The sequence below is a fragment of the Callorhinus ursinus genome, unplaced genomic scaffold, assembly GCF_003265705.2.
Source record: "Callorhinus ursinus isolate GAN/ISIS: 27379988/994484 unplaced genomic scaffold, GSC_fseal_2.0 scaffold24, whole genome shotgun sequence".
Taxonomy (NCBI): Eukaryota; Metazoa; Chordata; class Mammalia; order Carnivora; family Otariidae; genus Callorhinus; species Callorhinus ursinus.
The window spans coordinates 26939676-26961833 of NW_027397086.1; the positions used below are offsets into that span (position 1 = coordinate 26939676).

At 41.7% G+C, this 22158-nt stretch overlaps 1 protein-coding gene and 1 long non-coding RNA gene across 5 annotated transcripts in view; one reads left to right on the plus strand and one right to left on the minus strand.

The window, feature by feature from the left end:
- The window catches only part of LOC141369936 (uncharacterized), a 38472-nt gene extending 31975 nt beyond the window's left edge, over positions 1-6497 (plus strand). For 2 of the 3 annotated variants that reach the window (XR_012373536.1, XR_012373535.1), the window contains one exon: positions 6190-6497. This is a non-coding gene — a long non-coding RNA (uncharacterized lncRNA). Of the gene's footprint in view, positions 1-1389; positions 1532-6189 lie in introns of those variants that run through there. The other variant, XR_012373537.1, reaches the window with a different exon arrangement.
- Positions 1-22158, minus strand: part of PLPPR1 (phospholipid phosphatase related 1) — a 328325-nt gene that overhangs the window by 36668 nt on the left and 269499 nt on the right. For both annotated transcript variants that reach the window (XM_073876658.1, XM_025888648.2), the window contains one exon: positions 7921-8109. In XM_073876658.1, coding sequence (XP_073732759.1) covers positions 7921-8109 — 189 coding nt within the window. The remainder of the gene's footprint in view (positions 1-7920; positions 8110-22158) is intronic.

Genomic DNA, 22158 nt, shown 5'->3' on the forward strand with positions numbered 1-22158 from the left:
CTCAGTTTCTCATCTGTTGGACAAGAAGACCTCTACTGTACTTTTCTAGCCCCAACATCTTTGCCTTTATGATAGGAACTGACAAGAGAGGGCTGATTAAGGGAAACTGAAATCACATAATTGGGCTTCAATCTCAGTTCCATTGGTTAAACTCTCCAGGGCCTTCGTTCACTTTCAAAATCCCATGGGACTTTGCCCTCACCAAGTAATCTTCCCTTCAGCAAAGTGGATGCAACCTACTCCAGAGTCATCCTGTTACCTGATATCTCTGTCACTTGGGTTCCTACAGGACAGCTGAGGCTCGAGGCCCGCTCTCTTGGCTTTCTGTGTATTATGCTCTGAGGAAGAGGAGAGGGTTCCCAATATTAGTGTCTAAGTGGGGGGGGGGCGCCTGGGTGGCTCAGTCTTTAAGCGTCTGCCTTCGGCTCAGGTCATGATCCCAGGGTCCTGGGATGGAGCCCCACATCGGGCTCCCTGCTCCGCGGAAAGCCTGCTTCTCCCTCTCTCACTCCCCCTGCTTGTGTTGTTGATGACTATTATAAAATATAGCACCAAGGTGGTATGCTATATTTCCAAAGCATAGTAGTATTTTATGCCTTTTCCCCTGGACAGTGGGTATCAGAGAAATTGGAATTTAAAATGGGTTAGGTAGAATACTGCTCTCAGTAAAAAGTAAAATGTGTAACTAAATTGACCAACATGTATTTTTAGGCAAAGAGTCTTTTCAAAAAGCAAATTATCAAAGCTCCTTAACGCAATCATCAGCAATCATTAGAAGGGGCATCTCAAAGTTGGCAAGCTAGTCTCCCTGTGGGATAATGTGAGGGGAAGAGACAATCTGAGAAAGAATTTAGAGCACTCATGTGTAGCGTAGACAGAAGATGGGGAAACAGATTTTTTTCAGTTTTTTTTTTTTTAAATCCACAACCATTAATGGGTATACTTATAAATCTTCCTGCCCTCCCCCCAAAAAGGGACTGTAAAGACTCAGTACATTAACATCAACAGTAGCAAAATGATGTACTCATGGTAGAAAACAAACCAACCGACCAAAAAGGAAGTCATGTGATCATGTACAAAAGGCAAAAAGATGTGAGTTATCAAGTGTTAAAAGGGGCTTCAACGGATGAGATTGTTCAGAGCCTGGAAGAGGCCGATTTGGAGGCAGCGCAAGGCCCCACAAGGCCGCCTTTGCTTCAGCAGCTGCGGCCCACGCCGGCCAGCCAACAGACCTGCATTTGGTGAGAGCCCACTCTGTTGCACACTGTGCTCTGGGCTTTTACAGTCACCCCAAGAGCTTACAGCCCAGAAACGCCCCCGAATGAAGATTCACAATTTCCTCCAAATTGTGCCTTTCTATCAAATCGAGTTTGTCTCTTCTTTTCCTAGGAAATTCGAGATCAGTCTTATACACGCGTGCATGCGCAGTTGCATGCAAACTGCGAGCTTCTTCAGTTCTCGTGGGCTAGACATCAAACCTGCTGTTGCTTCAGTGCTAATTACTCCCCTGTCACTTTGTTGTGAGGCCAAGAAAAAGGTTTAATAGCCGCTTTCTCATGCCTTGTGGGGCTGGGGCTGAGGTAAAATAAAGGTAAACCAGATTCTCCACTGAGTTAAATCCTCTTATCCAGACAGACTCTCCGCCCTAGGTTCTGAGTGTACAAGTTTCTTTGGGAGGCCAGAGGCAGTGGTCATCTAGGGTTTCCACCCTGGTTAGAATGCACCCTGCAGATTTCTTGGAAGTGTGGGCTACCACTTTTGGCCAAACAGTTCTGGACACTATAAATCTGATCTGAGACAGCAGTGGCCTGTCTCTGTGCAGCTTATCCCATGAAGCTTTGCCTCAACATGATGCTGATCTCTTCTGACAGTAGCGCCCAGAAGGAGAAATAGGAAATGACAGGTCAAACCCTCAGCAGGGTCTTTTCCCTCGTGCCTTTCTTGTGCATCCCTGCAGCCATGAATGGGGTTGTTAATGCCCATCCACAGGGACACACAGCAGTGGAAGGTGCTAGGTTTTCCTATGGCTAATGTGCTTGAGAATGCACAGAAAACCAAGGGTAAGTCCAGGTTGAGCTACTTTTTTGAAAATTGCCATTAGTTAATATCATACAAGTCACCCCCGAGGGATCCTGCCTTTGTTCTAGTCCAGTGAAAACAGGAAATGGGTTTAAGGAAAGAATAAACTATGACAACAAAAACTCTACGCAGTTCTGTCAAAACCTGACCAGGCACAAGAGTGTAAAATCAAACTCCAGAAAGTTGAGACTTGGGGCTTGGAAACATGACATGTGGAGTTTTCCAATCAGAATGCCTTTTTCTTCTTTTTTTAAATAGCTTTCATGGGATGTTAGAACTGGAAAGATCTTGGAGATCATTAGCCCAACCCCTCCTTTTATTTAGAGATGAGGAATTGAACCTATAGTGGGAACATGACTCACCAGAGGTCACACAATTATTGGAGGCAGAGCCATGACTGGGATCCTTGCCTCTCCTGACATATCCATCCTGAGATCCGTTGACTGCAGTGTGAAGGGAATGCAGCATGCACACTCAGAAGCTGGGGCTGTGCTGAGTTAGACTAGAATCTTGATCCCTGTGGCCCAATAAAGGCTGCCCTGGGATCAGCCATACCTCCCTAGGATGGGACAGAAGAAATAAACACAGTTCCTTCCTCCCAGAAAGTGTCCCTGAGTATCAGAAGGGTTCTGCTCTGTACCCGGACGCTGCTCACATATTTTCAGGTCCTGGGGTAAGATCAAGTACTGTCGGCAGGGTTCCAAAGCCGCGCGCTCTCTGCCATTAACCTATCAGCTGTAATCAGCCCTGGCGTCTAGCAATGCCCCTCGTTTGGGAGAAAAAGAAAAGTGGAACCAAATGGGTGGCTACCTGTTCAGTCACCTACAGAACTAGCTGGACCTTCAGTGAGTCATTTAACCTAGTTAAGTCTCGAGGTTCTCAAGTCAAAAAGGAAGGGAACTGGACCACACCCTTTCTCTATGTTCTTTGGGATGTCTCTTTTCTATTTCACTGGGATGTTGGGAGGATAAATCAGGCAAAAACTACAGAATATAGGTAAATTAAGATGCCATGCCTATAATCCTCTTTTATGGAATATTCCTCAGCTTATATCTTAGGGACCTGCTAGCATTATTGGTCACACTGTTCACCCAGAGAAGCAAGGAAATGGAGAGGGTTCCATACCTGAGAGCTAGAGTACAACTGTAGGTTCTTAGTCCTCAGTTCACTGTTTATTGACCATACGCCTTGACTTCCCATCAGAGCAACTGACTCTCGTTGTGAATTTGTGTCATTTGGGGAAAATAAATCGATGGAAGAGACAGGATCAAACTTTGCAGCCCGAAGAACAGTTTCTGCTGAAGATCTTAGAATCAAAGAACTATCATTTTTGTCCAGAAGGAAGAGAACGTTCTTCACAAAGTTCTGTTTTCCTATTTTTGTTTTTTGGCTATGTGTGTTTTTATTAGAACTGCCATTTTCAAGTCTTATTAGAGATTGGTCATTTCATAATTATTGCAAGAACTGGATATACAATGTTTTAAAAATGTATCTTTTGATTTGAAAATAATACACATTCATGTAGAATTTGGAAAGGAATATATAAAAATATAAAAGAGAAGAAAACAATTCACTGTGCCATTAGCACTCATAGATAATAGCTGTAAATTTTTAGTTTATTTTGTACTAGTCTTTTCATATATAATTATGAATTTGGGATTATCTTGCAACACACACAAGGTATCTTCTTAGGGTCATTAAATATTCAGACCCACAGACAACCACATGCTACATTTGGCACTGGTCTACTTGGAAGGAACCATAGCTTGCCAACAGGGAAGCATCATGTGCTCCCTTACAGCACGTGTCTTCACAGTGGTCCAGCAGAGCCGCAGAGCTCAGGAGCAAGAGACCATAGACACATCAAAGGATGCAGGAGCCACCGTGGCTTAAAAGCCTCATGCCCTACAGGAGCCAACATATGGTGCACAGCAACTCCAAAGGCATAGCCTTCAAGGTCCTACAATGGATGTGCCAAATTTCCAGAGTCATTGCACTTAGCAGTCATAGCGTGGCACCTCCTCGAGTAATTACAGTTCTCGGAGTCCAGATGCATTCACTCATCAGGGGTTAATCTTGCCTAGCAACACTGTTGATACATAGTACCTTTTTCTTTTTCTAGGGAAACAGACCCAGAAAATTAAAAGGTCAGATTCCCTTGTGAAAGGGAGAAAGATTTTACATGCAATAACTATATACATTTTTTAGCCCTTAAAAAATATCTTAAGATTAAATCAAAAGCCTGTTTCATTGCTATTAAAAGTGTTTCAAAAATACAACTGCCTCATAATATATTTACACAATTCCCAAGTACTGTGTATTTAGCTAGTTCCAAGTTTCTCACTGAAACTATTGCTGACATGAACATCCCTATACACAAATACTTGTGTTTATATAAAACTGATTATTTCCCTAACATAAATTCAGGTACTGGAATTAATGACTGAGTCTGAAGTTTATGAACTTTTAATACATCTTACTTCGACTAGAACTGTATGAAAGTGTCTATATCTTCAACAACATGGTCTCTCTTTCCTTAAAACATCTGCCAATTTTATATAAAGGGAGAAATACTGTACTTGTCAAAATTAATTTTCTTTGATAATTGATGAGTTTAGAAATGTTCAGGCACACAGTCAATTTACTGTTCTGTTAATACTGTCTATTCTTGTGTTCTCCTGTTTTTACTTGGGGAAGCTCATTTTTTTTTTTTAAGTATTAAGGACATTTACATTTGAGTCTTATAGCCTGTAAACTTTTTGTCATCTTTTCCTTTTGTTAGAAATGCTTATTTTTAGGTAGACAAGTCTATCAATCCTTTTCTATACTCTTGCATCAACTTTCATAAGGGAGATTGTTTTTGCTACTGAGGGTGCTTTTGTGGGTGTGCATGTAGACTTTCTAAGTGTTTAAAATCCACATTTTTCTTGCTTTGTAATGTACGATAAAAAGCTTTCCATTTATTTTTAGGCTGTGGGACATTTTATAGAATTATGGATTTTATATTCCTTGAAAGTTTGAAGGAATTTATACTACAGCTACATGTCCTCAGTAGTATTTTGCGGGATAAATTTTAGACATGTTTAAACATTTATTCTGTTTTTATTCACTATTCAGCTTTTCTACATCTTTTTAGGGCATTGTTAGTAAATTATCTTTTCATAAAATATTACCAATTTTATTGAGAGGAAAGCATTTATTGGCACAGAATTGTAAATACAATTTATTTTTTTAAAAAGATTTTATTTATTTATTTGAAAGAGAGTGAGCAAGAGAGCAAGAGAGAATGCACATGAGCCAGGGAAGGGGCAGAGAAGGAGACACCCCGATGAGCGGGGAGCCTGACGTGGACTTGATCCCAGGTCTCTGGGATCATGACCTGAACCAAAGACAGACACTTAACTGACTGAGCCACCCAGGCACCCTGTAAATACAATTTAAATAGAGTATAGACTTTTTTTTTTTAATTTTTCCTTATTTGACAGAGAGACAGCGAGAAAGGGAACACAAGCAGGGGGAGTGGGAGAGGGAGAAGCAGGCTTCCCTCAGAGCAGGGAGCCTGATGCGGGGCTCGATCCCAGGACCCCGGGATCATGACCTGAGCCGAAGGCAGACAATTAACAGCTGAGCCACCCAGGCGCCCCTAGAGTATAGACTTTTAAAGGCTTATGTATTTTTGCTTATGTTTTAACTTTTCTTTACTTCTGCCTTTCTTATATTAGATTTTTTTGGGGGGCTGTACATTTTACCTTTCAAGGAATCTCATCCTGATTTTATTTGTTAATTCTATTGTTTTCTGATTCACTAAATTCTTTTTGTCCATAATTTTTCCTAATCTGTTTCCCTTGCTTTATTTATTTATTTATTTAATGGAAAAAAATCTCTCTAATTCCAAGAAGAAATTACAGGAGAACCTAGGCAATGATATATATCCTGGGACTAGGAAGAAGCGAGGAAAATACATTAGTAAGTCAACAGATCACTCAGAGAGTGTCTGAATACACAAGAAAATGATATGCTTCTGAGACAGAAAGAAACCAGAATGTGATTCCAGACGAAGTCTACTGCCTGCAGTTCCTGGGATTCCAAGTGGAATCTTGTTCTTTTCAGGTACAGGAAGTTGGTCTGTGATCCTGAAGAGGGTGAAGAAGGTTCAAGCCAGGCTCTGTGTTGCCCTACTTCTAAACACCTCAGGGCGCCCGGGTGGCTCAGTCATTAACCGTCTGCCTTCGGCTCAGGTCATGACCCTGGAGTCCTGGGATCGAGTCCCGCGTCGGGCTCCCTGCTCGGCGGGGAGTCTGCTTCTCCCTCGGACCCTCCTCCCTCTCATGCTCTCTCTCTCTCTCATTCTCTCTCTCAAATAAATAAATAAAATCTTAAAAAATTTTTTTAAACACTTCGTACATGCCAGACATTGTGCCGAGCCACTCGTACGAACCATCTTATTCAAGTCTCATGACAACTCCATGAAGTAGGGAGTCCTGTTATCCCTCTGTTTTTTGGGGGGGGCGGAGGGCAATAGAGTGATTCGCCCAAAGTCACATAGACTGGATTTGAATCCAGGTGTCGGACTGCAGAACTTGTGTTTTCAACCGCCCCAACATACCACAGTTTTGTCACTGCTGACCTTAATTGATACAGCATAGTATCATCATTTAAGGGCGGGGGAGGGGGTAGAGCCAAAGATCAATGATCAGAATGAATTTAAAGTACTATGACTCATTATGCCCATATTTTTTCTCCTCAGAAATTCTATTCCATTTCTCATCTTAAAGCAAGCAAAACATTTGCATAGAAAACAATACTTGAACTGAATGTCTGAGCCATCGGTATATTTCTCAGCATGCCAGTCAATATTTTTATTACCGAAAGAGAGGGGAGAGGAAGAGCGTGGCGGGGCAGAGGGGGCAGAGTTGGGGGAGGCAGCTCTTAGAAGAGATATGGGGAAATGATAACTGATATTACATCCCAACTAATCTAAGCTTGTAGCCTGTTCAGACACAGAAAGGTTTATTTTAAAACACTCACAACATCATTTTTAAAACTGAAATTAAAATATCTAAGGGTTAAATCACTTTACCAGATAATACAGATCTGTGAACTTTATGCTTTTGAAACGGTTTCCCTCGAGACTAGTCTAGCCAATTTTTTTTTTTTTTTGCCTCATGAAAGAGAAGAATGCAATAAATGAAGGCAAAGTTACAACTGAATTGAATGTGATGTAATATGAACACAGCCAGAGCCACCAAGCATGAATCGCAGCAAACTTCAGGTCAAGCGATTTCTCTCATCGGCCCCTCTGCAAGTTCAATCAGAACAGCAGGAGACACAGGCCCAGGGGAGTCTATTCCACTCTGATCTGAGTCTTTATATCAGCCCCAGCATTTACATTCAAGACCTCTTCTGAATACACACAACCCGCAGCACATTTTTTTCAAGATCACAGTAGCTGTTCTTAACTAACATATTAGCCAATCAAGCCTGTTGATTTAGAACATTCACACTAACTTACAAAATGTATGTGTGTGTATGTGTATATATATATATATATATATATACACATACACACATATATATATACACATATATATATATTTACTAAAATTCAGACACCAAAAAGCAAAAACCACCTATAAAAGACAAGACCTATTTTAATGAGATTTTTTATGCAGAGCTCCATTCACTGTTTTGGCTGAAACAGGACCCCTCCCCCCCCCCCCCCCCCCCCCCCCCAATAAGACTGCTGGTGAATGCCCAGGAAGGGAGGAAAGAGGAAAAAAGGAAGACAGGAAACATTATTTAGGATCTGACAATAACAAAGGAAGTTTACTCTGTACTTACAATAGCAGTTGGGGTGGCAGCCAGCACACAATAGAGCACCAGAGGGGTGATGAAGCTTTCTTCCTCTGTCCCTGGGTAAGGCTTCATTAAGTCTCCGTCCTGACAGAAGAATCCTTGGATATGCACCTGAAAAGTGTCAGTGCATTCGAAGTAGTAGGCAAGCAGCACTGTCCCAGCCATGATGACAAGCTGAAAATACAGCATGGCCACACAGAGACATTAGCAGGTCTTCGGAGCAGCGCTCGCCCCGCAGAGCACACTCCCTCCATCACCCCAGCAGCTCTCCTCCTTTTGGTATTGGCAAGTGTGTGCGTGCCTGGCTCAGCGTGCTCTGGGCTGGGGAGTGTGTGCTTGCTTGTCTGCCTTGTACCATCTGTTACATAAACCTTCCAGAAAATAATGAACAGCTCCCATCGGAAAGGCAGACCACAGCAAGGCTTACAGAGACATAGCTTCTGCCGTCATCCTCTTGGAGGATGCATAGGCACCACAGCAATATTTCCGTTTGGGACAGAGGTGAAAAGTCAAAGGGCAGTGGCATAAGAATTGGTAAGATGTAGATGGGAGAAATTTCATAAAATATTAGAGATAGACTTACCTTCTTATAAAATATTAGAGGCAGGTAAATCATGAATGAATGAACAAATAAACAGGAAAGCTAAAGCCTAGAAAGGTTAAAGCCTAGAACCACACCCTAAATTACTGGTAGGGACGAACACATGGTCCAGGAATCCTAGATCAGTCACAGCGGCTACCTTCTCCAAAAAGGTGCCTTTATTCCAAAGTGCTTTCCACCAGTAAATCCAGGACTTTCCTGATAACATCTTATCATAGACACAGATCCTTCATAAGGTTTAGATATAAAAAGGGACATAACTAACCTTTCATTTCGACTCACAAATGTCCTCGATACTCACCGAGGTTTAGATGCAGCCTTTAGTAGGTATGAGAAGTTGAGGGAATATAGAAAAGCCAACATTAGTTTTCTCATTCATATTCAGAAACACTAAAATGCCAAGATAAGACGGTGATAAAGACAGATAGAAAACAGGTTTTTGAGGTTATGAAATTACAGAAAATTAAGCTGGAAGAGGTCCTGGAGATCTTCCCCTCTAAAACCTTTATTTCAAAGATGAGAAGGCTGAGGCCCAGCAAGGGGAACTGAACACTGCTGAATTATCCAACAAGTAAACTAAACAGACACTTAGGTTGAGAATCAGCAAAGCAGGGAAACGAAAATGGAGGGAAAAAAATTTTTTTTAAGTGTTGATTTTTAAAAAAAAAGTATCAAAGTAATCATTATGGGAAAAAATATCCGATCTTGGGAGGATGTCTTGGCACATTGTTTATGGCTTAAAATTGTTTTTGCTTGGAAGTACATATGGGGCAATGAGGGGGAAGGAAGGGTTTAGAAAGGCTAAAGTTCTTCTTCCAGCCCTGGAATGACTAACTCAAAGTCATAACATAGCTAGTTAGTGTAAGTCTGAGACTAGAAATCCACATTTTCTGATCCCCAGGAGGAAAAAAAAAAAAAAAAAAACACCTGTATCATGGCATCAAAATTTCACCCTCTACAAAAGCCTAGAGAGTTACTCTCATGCGAGAGGCACTGTCGGGTGTTTTTATCTGTTTCATATCCAGCTCTTTAGCCACAGCATTGCAGAGAAGCCCTACACCCTGCCCACTCTCTGAAACCCTGCATAGCTTCTACTTGTGGGAACTTATTCCTGCAATTCCTCCTTGTTACAGCTGAAAGCATCCCAGAGCCTTGAGTTGTAGTGGGTCTTAAGTGCAAACTCTCAACCATTCTGGTATAAGGGTCTTTGTCTTTGGCCTCAACCATTGCCACCTTTCTTTACCTCCAGGCCGGTCACAAATCACACTTTCCACGCACTGTCCTTCATACACGACTTGTCTCTGGTTCTACAAGGACTATATTCTACTCTCTTGTATTTCCTCCCCCTCTTCCCCAATGGATCTTCTGTCACAACTTCTGACCGTCTAGTCATCTCCGGATATTCCCATGTGTTTCTCAGAGCCTGAGGGTATTTCTTGGTGATTTACCACATGTCAATCACCAGTGCTCGGGCCAGCTATCTGTGTTGTTTCAAGCACTTTCTTTCTTTTCTTTTTAGCCCCAGAGAGGAGATTTGGAAAAGTATGAGACAGGGGTGCTCCATAATGGGTGCTCCTGCTGGCAGCTCGTTTATAAAGTTGAGGCCATGAAGTTTCTATTTCTTTTGTGCTTCACTGGTCAGCTGACCTGAATGTTTTGGAACGGAGGAAATGCTATGATTCCGATAGTTTGGGGGAGCTTTCCCTCTAGGGCTCTCTGTGCCTCCTGCACAGGCCTGATCTGGGATTTCTAGGTGTCTCCTCCATGTGGCTGGAAACATATTTCGTCAGCCCTTGGGAAACAACTACTTGGAGAACAGGCAGGGTCTACAGGAGCTTTTGGATGAAACAAAAACAAAAATGGCATCTAGCTTCCTCCACTGAGGACAAGTGTCAGATTTTACTGGGCACCTCTGTGTTACCACTTCCATTTAAAAATGGGCGGGATGAAAATGAAGTCCATAAAAGCCAAAATATACACAGGTAAAAAGACTCACCAGAAAAACGTAGACTAGAAGCTTTTAGAACATAGAACCATCTTAACTTCAAATACAGCAAAATCAACAATAATGCCAACAAAAAGCCTAGGCCAGTATGCCTAAATCTGAAGTCTATAGAACAAATCTTGACTAGCTGCCTGGCCAATTTAATCCTGTAAGCAGCATTAAGAGAGAACTGAATGGATATGTGAATCAGTCAATTTCAGGGCATAAAGTAAAGAACAGAGAACCTCAGAGACTCAGGGTGGTACGGCAAGGTGGGAACTTCGGCAGCTTAGCAGACAGAACTGACCCAGCAGCATAAGTCTACTGACCCTGATCAGCTCCCTGATCAGCCAGAAACCCCTGCCTGTCATCTTTAAGTAATCCTCAAACTCCCTGGAGAGGCCCCCATAACACCAGTTAGAGATGCACAGAAGCAAACCCAGAATAATTCAGATTTGATTTCTAGGTTTCTTTTCTACTGAACATTCTCTTGTGACCACATATTAAAAAGAAGCTTTGCATTTACTGTGGAAACAGAAACACTACGTTGGTTCTGCTTCCATTAGCAGAGAGGTCTGCCTTGCAACTCTGATGACAGCACACAATTAGCTATCAGCGTCCTCCCTCCTTCCTCTCTATCCTGGGCCATGATCCATCACTGTCTAGGTTTGTGTTGCTGGTACCAGCTGACACACTTGGCAACTCTGTTGCCTTCTCCAGCCCCATTTAGGGATGCATGGAGGGAGGCCATAATGTTGGTGTCACACGAGCAGATGGTGAGGCTGTGCCGGACCCAAGTGCTGGTAGAGGGTTGATGATATCCGTGTGAAAGGAGCAATTATAGCTGTTGGGGGGAAGGAGCTCACGTACCAAGGTTTTTCCTCAGCTTCACTTCCCAAGAATGACAATCCGATATATAAAAATGCATTAAATCCTGACCATTCTATAAGGATTCAGAAGGCCCATGCCAGCAATATCTGAAATCCCGCCTCTCAGGGTTGAGAGCGTTGTGTTTCTACCCTCCAACGATTAGAGAAAAGTGAAGGTCACAAAGAGTGATAATGGGGAAGGTCACAAAGCTGAGGGAAAAGGCTGAGATGACAGTACATTTTCCTTTGGTCTGTAAAGTCTGGAGCAATTGTGGACACTAATTTATATGACCCGATATAAGCTCAAAGAGTGGGGGAAGAGGTAATGATGGTATGACTCATGACAGCAAGTGAATATGCATATGTGGGAGTGTGTGTGGACACATGCACGCACTCATCCAGGAGCATCGGAGCAGACACGTGAGGTTGGAATGAGAGGACCGGTATCTGGTCTGGAGTGTAAGGGGCTTATTTGAAACTGGGAAAGCCCAGTCTAGGTGGGTGACTAACCATCTCAGTTTGCCCAGGCTTGAGGGGCTCCTGGGACATGGGACCTTTCAGTGCTCAAACCGAGATCGTCCTAAACTAACTGGGGTGCTAGGTCACTCTACCTGAGGCAATGAATGTTTCCCTCCCCAAAGAGGTTTCTCATTCTGGTTTTGCCAGGAGCTATCAAGACCATTGCAAATTAATCAGTCAACCAACAACTGTTTGTGGGAGCTGCCTCTGTGTTCAGTCCCGAACTAAGGGCTGTGAAGGTGCAGAATCCTTGGACATGCTCTCTAACCTCAAGCAATTTGTGATCCAACTGGGGAGTGCTCAACACAGGAACCAGACAATCATCTGTAGATCTGTAGGAGGGTGTCTGCCGATCCCCAGTTGGGGTTCATTCGTGGCTGCCTGTGCCTTGGTGAGCTAATAGGGAGGGGGTTGACGGAATAGGTAAAGGGCTGATGCATGGAAGAGAAGGGAGTACAGGGGGATGGACAGGGCAGCATGGGGTCTGTTTAGGAGACTGGTTTTGACTAAGCCCCATGGGCATATGTTCAATTCCAAAGAGAGCAGGGATAAAAGAAACTCAGCAGAAGGAGCACTGCATCAGAGCTTAGATGATAAGATTTGGCGTGGTTGTGATGCAGAGGTTATGTCTTAGTGAGGACTCCAGGGAACAGTACATTTGAAGGACTTGCATGTCTTTCATATTAAGAAAGAGCAAGCCAGGCACAAGTGTCTGTAGCTGCACACAAGGGCTGGGGTGGGAAACCCGCAAGCAGGGTGCAGATGGAAGTGGGAACCAAGGTCGTAACCTGGAGGGGAAACGTGAGAAAACGGATCATGACCCTTGTGAGACCCCCATGGGCACCTCTAGGAGTAAGTTCGACACCCTTGGAGAGGAGGTGGAAGTTCTCCACATAAACAACAGAGGCAAGAGCCAAGAAAGAGGAGTTGGTGACGGTAAGGGTGAGGATATACATGATGCATATGTCCCAGGTACTGTCTAAGAACTTTACATACATTAACTCTGCTTCTGCCCAATGACCCTGCATGGTAGGTACATTATTATTTCCATTTTACAGGTGAGGAAACAGAGGCGCACAGAGACTACATGAATTGCATAATGTCACACAACTCACAGGAGGGAACCCGGGATGATGACTAAAAATGATGCATTTCTCCACACAAACTTAGGTGGCCTGTGGTCACAAATATGTCAGCATGACATTAAGGGGTAGACTAGGTGCTACAGACTTGAGTCGTTTATTCAAATGTTTCCTAGTGTCAGTTTCCTTACCTGTAGGAAAGTTAATAACTAACTCATAAATATGCAATGAGGCATGTTTATACATTCTCATTTTGTTCCAAAAAGGAGTTTTATCAACCTCCATCAAATAAAGTAAGCAAGCATTGGTGAGAAGTTGGAACAGGAGAAGAAAGGAAATACGAATGGAGACAGAATGACATCCTGGCGTATAAGTTTTCTAACAGTCAACACACACAAGGAAAGGCTGGTCAGTTGCACACTTCACAGTCTCTGTAAGATACAAATGAACCAATGGTTAAAGAGAAGTGGAACCCTTCCCATACAGTGACTAGACCGGAATTCTTCCTGGGTTCTCACAAGGGGTGCGGCATGATTAACAAGGGCTCCATGTGGAGAATGTGAAATAGGATGGTGCTGTTGTTGTAGATGGGCGGGACCCCAGGTCAGTTCCTTTTTTTTTAAATGTGTTTTTTAAAGATTTATTTGTTTGAGAGAGGAAAGGGGGGGGGCAAGCAGAGGGAGGGGCAGAGGGAGAGAAAGAATCTCAAGCAGACACCCCCCCTGTGCCTGGAGGCTGATGTGGCCCCCAGCCCCACGACCCCGAGATCATGAGCTGAGATGAAATCAAGAGTCAGAGGCTTAACTGACTGAGCCACGCCCCCCCACCCCCACGCCCCGCCAGGCCAATTCTTAACATAGACTGATGACATCGCATCAAAGCGGAGTGCGCACAAGCAATACTGCGGGATGGAATGGAGGAGGAGGGTATTACGGGACAGTCTAGGTTCAACTTGAGAGAGACGGCACAATGAAAGGCGAAGAGTGTGGGACACATTTCCTGGGTTGGAAACTCACTCTGCTGCTTACTAAGCATGGGACTTAAAATCTTGTGCTTCAGTTTTTCTATTTGTAAAATGGGTTAATAATGCCGCAGCATGAGAACTGTGTATTAAGCTGGATAGTAACTGTGTATTTAGAGCAGTGTCTGACTATGAAGAATGGACCAGATTATATATACTTCAAGCACTCCTTCCTAGGTATTGTTTCTCTCAGCTTAGATTTTTAGAAACTATTGGGTAGCAGTGAATTGGAGACTATTTTCTAGTAAGTAACCTGCTAGTGAAATACAGACCTGTGTTTTTTTTTTTTTTTTTTTACCGATTTGTTTAATATACTTAAATGTTATTATTAGACTAGCGGAAGAAACCTTCAATCAGGCTCATCTCTGTAGGACCAATCTCTTAACTTCTCCACATCCCAGTTCTTACGTGAGAAAAATTGAGCTACTTTTTAAGGTTTTAATGAGAACTGAGGATATTACATATAAATAGCAACAACAGTATTTTAGTGCATAGTAAATACTTAATAAATGGTATCCTTAGTTATTATTATACTCATTTAGTATTATTGAATATTAATATGTCCCTTATTATGTTGGTTTTCCAAACTGCAGGTCTGAAACCATTAGTGGATTATGAAACAAATGTATACAATTTTAGAGTTCAACTAGAATTCTTTTAGTGAAAGAGAACAGAATAGAATTGCATGTATCAGAGAGTTGCACACATAGTAAGAGCAAGTGTTTTTATGTGAAACTTGCTTAGTATATAACACACAGGCAGAGGAAGTGTGTATAATATAGTGTGAAATGTATTTCTTACTATGAGAGTAAAACAAAATCTTACAATAAAGCATGATTTTATTTGATACTTGTCTGATAGTGTGCAAGTTCCTTATACTATAGTGACTAAGATACATAGGTTCAAATCCCAAATCCACTAATTACCACTGTAGGACTTTGAACCAACTACATAACCTGTCTATTCCTTAGTTTACTCACCTGTGAAATGAGTAACTCACTCCTTACATGAGAAATGAGTTGTCATTGGAATGGTATGAGAACTATATGATTTAGGATATCAAAACCACTTAGCAGGTACTCAACAACTATTAGCTGTTATTTTATTAAAACTTGGGTAGAATATAAATTTTTTTCTGAATAAGCAAACAATACCACATGCACCAAAGTATATAAGAGAATATAAAGTCACCACATTAGCCAGGACTGAATAATCAGCTAGTTTTTCCATCTACAAAATGATGCTTCTTGATATTGTATTTCCACAAATAAGAGTTTTTAAGAGCCATGTAACTATTCTTAGTTTTGTTATTTGCAAACAGTATTATCTCTCAAGATATGAAGGAATAAAAATAAAATATTCAACCATCAGTTAATTCTCCTTTGTCAGTATATTTGATCCTTATTTGACCTTTATAGTTTTATATTTTCTGAAAGAATTTTTGAAAAATTTATTTTATTGTGGTAAGAACACAAGATGAGATCTACCCCTCTGACAAATATTTAAGCATGCTATACGGTATTATTGGTCATAGGTGCAAGGTACAGCAGATTTTTTTGAACCTATCCATCTTCTTAACTGAAACTTTATGCCTTTTGATTAGTAATTCTCTATTTCCCCTTCAGACCTGTGTCTTTTAATTAATAGGCAATTAAGCTGTGGTTAAGAATCTGGAAAACTTACAAGGGACAAGTTTGTGTATAAGAATTCGCCCCCTCTTCTTTATTTATTTTTATTTTTTTAGAGATTTTATTTGACAGAGAGAGACACAGCAAGAGAGGGAACACAAGCAGGGGGAGTGGGAGAGGGAGAAGCAGGCTTCCTGCTGAGCAGGGAGCCCAGTGCGGGGCTTGGTCCCAGGACACTGGGATCATGACCTGAGCAGAAGGCAGACGCTTAACGACTGAGCCACCCAGGTGCCCCTCGCCCCCCTTCTTTAAGGAGAACAAAGATATACCCATAGGCAAGAATATGTGGATGAAATGAGATTGTTCAATCATTCAACTAATATTGAGTGCCTACTACATGAAGACATTGGGGGTATTCACCGGCTAACAAAACTGAATAACCAATAATAAGACTGTTAACAAAACAGACATGATCATTGGACATGTGGGGCTTTCTGAGGGGGAGACAGATATTATAAAAGCACTCCCAAATAAAGGATAGTAAGGACTCATTGACTAACTACATAACAAGCTATATAACTTGAAATGCATTATCTTACATGATACTCATGCCTCACTGTGAGATAATGAGTTACTCTCATTTAAAGAAGAGAAAATTAAAAAAAAACAAAACAAAGAAGAGAAAATTTATTCAAGCTCATAGACCTGGTGAATGGTGGAGGCAGGATTTGAACCTCTGGTGCCATTCAACCACTCTTTTATACTTCAAACCTGCAGTTAGCATAATGAGATAATGTTTGTAAAATGCTTAGGGTAATGCCTAGCACATGGTAAGTGCTCAGTCCTTTCTCTTGTTCTTTGAGGGCTATTTACTTGTTCTTTCCTTTTTTTAAAAAAAAAGTTTTTATTTAAACTCCAGTTAGTTAACATACAGTATAATATTAGTTTCAGGTATACAATACAGTAACTCAACACTTTCATAAAACATGCTTATTCTTTTCAATGCTTTTTTACATGGCTTTGAGGTAAGAGTGGGGGTTACCTGAGCCTACCCCCCCCAACCACCACTCTCCTTTCTTAGTATTTAAAGTCACTACTTTCTCCTGCCTCTGACCATTCTTTCCCTGACTCTTTAATTTCCCTTTTCTGGTGCCTGGTTTGCACAACAGTAGTACCCTCATAAGATCTATCCTTACCCCTCTTTTCATTTCCTTTCCAAGCTCTTTTCTTGGGCGATCTCATCTCTTTCTATGGATTCTACTCATACTATTCCATTGCTTCTTCCTATCACCACTCTTGGCCCTGCATGCTCCCCTGACCACCAACCTTATGGTCCACAGATACTCCAAAAGCCATAAGTCTGAAATGGAGTTTGGCATTTCTACTTTTTTTTTTAAAGATTTTATTTATTTATTTGACAGAGAGAGAGAGACAGCGAGAGAGGGAACACAAGCAAGGGGAGTGGGAGAGGGAGAAGCAGGGAGCCTGATGTGGGGCTCGATCCCAGGACCCTGGGATCATGACCTGAGGCGAAGGCAGATGATTAATGACTGAGCCACCCAGGTGCATATCCCACCATATACACACATCCCACCATGTACGCATATCCCACCATGTATGCATATCCCACCATGTACGCATATCCCACCATGTACGCATATCCCACCATGTACGCATATCCCACCATGTACGCATATCCCACCACATACGCATATCCCACCATGTACGCATATCCCACCATGTACGCATATCCCACCATGTACGCATATCCCACCATGTACGCATATCCCACCATGTACACATATCCCACCATGTACGCATATCCCACCATATACACATATCCCACCATGTATGCATATCCCACCATGTACACTGAAATCTTGTCCCACCTGCTCTTGTTGCCTTTGGGATCTCAATCCCTTCGTGCCATCACCTAATTTGCTGCTAAAGAGTTACGATCCTAAGACACAGGTATGATTATGTCTTTCTACTCCTCCCAAATCTTCAGTGATAGCTATTTCAGGTAAACTAAGCAATTATCTCTGTTGAACACACTGGGCTTTGTCCTACCCATGTTTTGGTAATGGAGAGAAGAAGCCTACCATTTGAACAGAGAACAAGCCAGTAAACCTCATCAGGCATTACTCCTCAGGAGAAAATACACGGGTCTACCTCTCAGTCTGGGCTTCCTATGCCTTCCTGCCTGGACACTCTTTAAAGAACCAATGTAAATACAACATTTTTGTCTCCCCCCCCCCCATTTCTATCTTCCAGCATCATGTTTGTTATTTATTGGTGAATAATATGGAGAAATGTAAAGTGTATAATATTCTAGGTAGATTTACAATTACGCTAAGGAAAGGATAATTATTGAGTCTAAGTTAAGCTAAATTGGGCCACAGAATTTTCTCTTTGATCTTCTGCCATTAGGGATTTTTAAAAATTCAATGACATGGATGAATATAGCAATACAAAACTGGCAAGCACAGCTGCTATCAGAGAAAGCAGAATAAAAATTCAAAATTATTTTGTCATTTGAGAACATTCATTAGCGATAAATGTAAAGTTCTACAGTAAGGCTTTGCTGTTCAATGACTTCAGGGGCTAGTAGAGTGCAAGGCCCAGAACTCTGGCCTGAGAAGCTCACCAACCTTGCCATTTACTGGCCCTTCACTTCCCCAGGGCTGCCTCAGGCCTCTGGGGGGGGGGGGTAGGGAGGAGGTCAAAGCTCAGTCGAAGTTAAATGTGTGAGAAAGTGAGTGTGATGACCTGAGGAGTCAAGAGAAGCCTTTGAGAAGAAAGTCCTGGATGACTTTGATCTGCATTTTATTTATTAGCTACTTATCAGAAGTAGGTAAGAAAGGTGGATGGAAGCAATGCATAAATGATCGCTATGGTCTAAAACTCTACAGTCCTACTACCTCCTTTGTTAAAGTAAACTAAGTCGATTTGAGTGCTAATCTCAAGTTTCTCAGCAGAAGCATTGTAAGTCAGCAGACAACTACTGAATACCAACTATGTGCTAAACCCCTCAGCTAGTGGTAGGAATGTAAGGATGAAGGAGTTCTTTGTTTTACCAGGATATGAGCAAGTGGCCAAATGATAGGTATTTAACACTGGTTAGTTGTTATGATTGGAGGATGGATGGATGGGTGGAAGGATGGAAGGATAAACGTGTGGAAGGATGGAAGGGTGGGTGGATGGATATTACGATGAAATAAGCAGAGAATATTAACTGTGACAGACATAGGATGAGACAGGGAAGGATTGTGTCAGCAGTGACGTCTGAGCTGGTTATATGGTATCATAGAAGTTTATGGCCTTTGGAGCTTAAAGACCCAGATGTAGTACTAAATGCACCATTTGCTACCTGTATGGCTTCAGGTAATGTACAAAATCTCTCTGAATCTCAGTTTCCTCATATGTAAAATGGATATAATAATATATATAAAACACTTAAGTGTGAAAAGTAATATATGTAAAAAGTACTGTTTTTAGCTCATGGCTTATGGTACTTGCTGATAAAGGGGAGTTCTTGGCCCTCCTTAGCCTTCCCATAACAGAATAAACAGCAGAACCTGTTTTTTGGAAAACCTAATATATAAAGAGTTGCATAAAATCAATTGACCAATCAGAAACTCAACAAAATTTAAACTGTTACCTAGCATATCAATCTGCAGGGGGCCTACTGTCCTGTAAGAGAAGGGTAGGCAAACAAAGGCCTGGTCTGCTTAGTTATCAAAGATGACATGGAGGATTGGAGAAAGGAGACAGAAATTGTGTTCAACCTCTTCTCAGTTGCGTACCAAAGGGAGGTGACACTGGAAGCCCTTTTTATTTTTTTTTAGGATTTTATTTATTTATTCATGAAAGACAGAGAGAGAGAGAGAGAGAGAGAGAGGCAGAGGGAGAAGCAGGCTCCCAAGAAGCAGAGAGACCGATGCGGGACTCGATCCCAGGACCCTGGGATCATGACCTGAGCCGAAGGCAGACGCTCAACCATCTGAGCCACCCAGGAGCCCTGGAAGCCCTTTTTAAAGGCAGTTAAATGTCCTTGGTCAGGATGTCCCACATTTAGCCATCATATTCTCATGATACAAAGGAGGATCAAAAAGGGAGGGGGACCATAATTTGGAGATGAAGACCTAACTTTTGGTCTTTGTTCTGCCACGGACTTTGTAATCCTGGATGCGTGACTCTAGCTTCTCTGATCCTCTGACCTGCAAGAGGGGAAATACCCTAATAGGAATGAGATAACATTAGGAATGAGATTAAATGAGAAGACCTGGAGAAACTCTTTGCAGATGGCAAAGGACCATCCAATATATAAAGCACCTTATAACATTATACATATTATGCATATATATATATGCATAATATGTATAATATATATATATATAAGTGATTAAATTAACAAAAGTAAATCAGGCCAATATTAAGAGATAAACAGCCAAAACTAGGCTTAAGAGATACATATGCTTCTATTACTGAGATTTCCTTTAGTTTATGAACATACTTATGCCCACAGTCGAATTCTGCTTTATGCCAAAGGATGGTGACTTTAAGCCTGGGAGAGGTTGAACCAAGATCAATCCTCACTCTTTTTTCTCTTCATTTTATTGCAACAGGCAGAATTCTGAGCTGGTCCCCAAGACTTCTGCCCCCTAGTGTTCATGCTCGGTATGATCCTTCTCTTTGGTGAGGGCACTACCTATGACTATAATGGAATGCCATTTCCTTCATTATGGCATATTATATAGCAAAGACGTAGGAACTATAATGATGTGATTAAGGTCCCTAATCAGTTAATTTTAGGTTAATAAAAAGAGAGAGATTGTCCTGGGCAGGCCTGACCTACTAATCACTTGAGACCTTTAAATGAAGTTACAAGATTTGAAGCAGCAGAAACACACTATGTTGGCAAACTGCCATATTGTGGAGAGGACCACATGGCCAGAAATGGCGGGCTGACTCTAGGGACTGAGGGTCTCAGTCCTACAGAAACTGAATTCTGCTAACAACTAGTGAGCTTGGAAGAAGACCCTAGGCCTCAGACGAGATCACAGTCCCAGCTGACACCTTGATTTCCACCTAATAAAATACTGAGCAGAAGACCCCACTAACTCACACACAGACTCCTGACCCATAGAAAGCATGAGATAAGTTTGTGTGGTTTTAAGTGGCTCTGGTGTGGCAATCTATTACACAGCACAGAAAACTAAAATAAGGGCGGAAGCTCTCTAGTAATCACTATGAACAGGCCAGCCCCATAGGGGCTGCTCTAGCAGATGAGCAGAATTGCAGCTTTTATGCTTTCACCGAATCTCCTTCATAAATCCCAAAACCTGGAGTTGGCTTTCTTCTGCTAAGGCAGAAGTTCCTGAGCTTCTCAACACCAAGGTCCTCTAATTATTTTCCTCCTATGGTCCCTAGAATTGAAACATGTTGTTTATTTAACAGATTGCATGTATTTACTTTGGAATAATTAAATTGATTTCTAATTTTAATTAAGTAATTGCTCTTGAATTAAATATAAGTGCAGAGATTCTGACTGGCATGAAATGAACAGAGTAACCAAATCAATTTGTGATTTTTCTCCCAAACCAGAAAAAACAGATACTTGGGTTATTCCTTTAAGACTTAACATGGATTAAATGTATATTTTACTTCTACTCAAGCTTTTTGAAAGATAGAAAATAGCTCACTGCCCCTAGGAGTTGACATCATTTGAGATGTGCACCCAGACCCTAATTGCCCTTTTTTGAGAATTATACACTTAGGCCCACACTCATGCTTCTACTCATTCCCTGGCTGGAGAGGACTTGACTAAGGGTAGACACCTGGTCCAAAGTAGGTCCAAGAACTTCTCTCTTAAGAATTCCAAGTGACAGTCACAGACTTTATGGGTCTTTGTTGACCACTTGAGCTCAGGACATAAAAGTCCTGGAGCTACAGAGCTGCTTTGTGTGGCCGTCTGCACCTGGGAAACTTGTGAGAGCTAATGAAAATACCTACATAGAGAAGAAGGATATGCAGTCAAGAGACCATAAGGCCTGGAGACAATGGATAATTTTGGTTCTGATGGTTTTTTAATTTCTTGTTTTAGTTTATGCTGAGGCCAGTGTATGCCTCCTGAGTTTCATAGGATTCACTTTTATCCTTATTAAAAATTTTGGTTTTGGCTTCACATAGAGCAATTGGTTTTCTGTCATATGACTCCAAAGAGTCATGGCCAAAACCACCTACTCTGTCCTGAAAGGAATGGAGCGTCTGCTCTAAGGCCACAAATATTTTTGGATTCAATGGTCTCAGTTCCTGACTTCTTTATAGGAATGACCACCATTGGGTAAGCTACACGAATAAGAAGTGGGCTATTAGAATGCCAGTCTTTAGATACTAAAACCAAAGGCATTACTTTCCTCTTGTGGAGGAAGGGAAGAAGGTACAGAAGAGAGAAGAGCCTTTGATGAGCCATCTACTCCAGTCAAAAACACTGAAGAAAATCTTTGTAAATAGGAT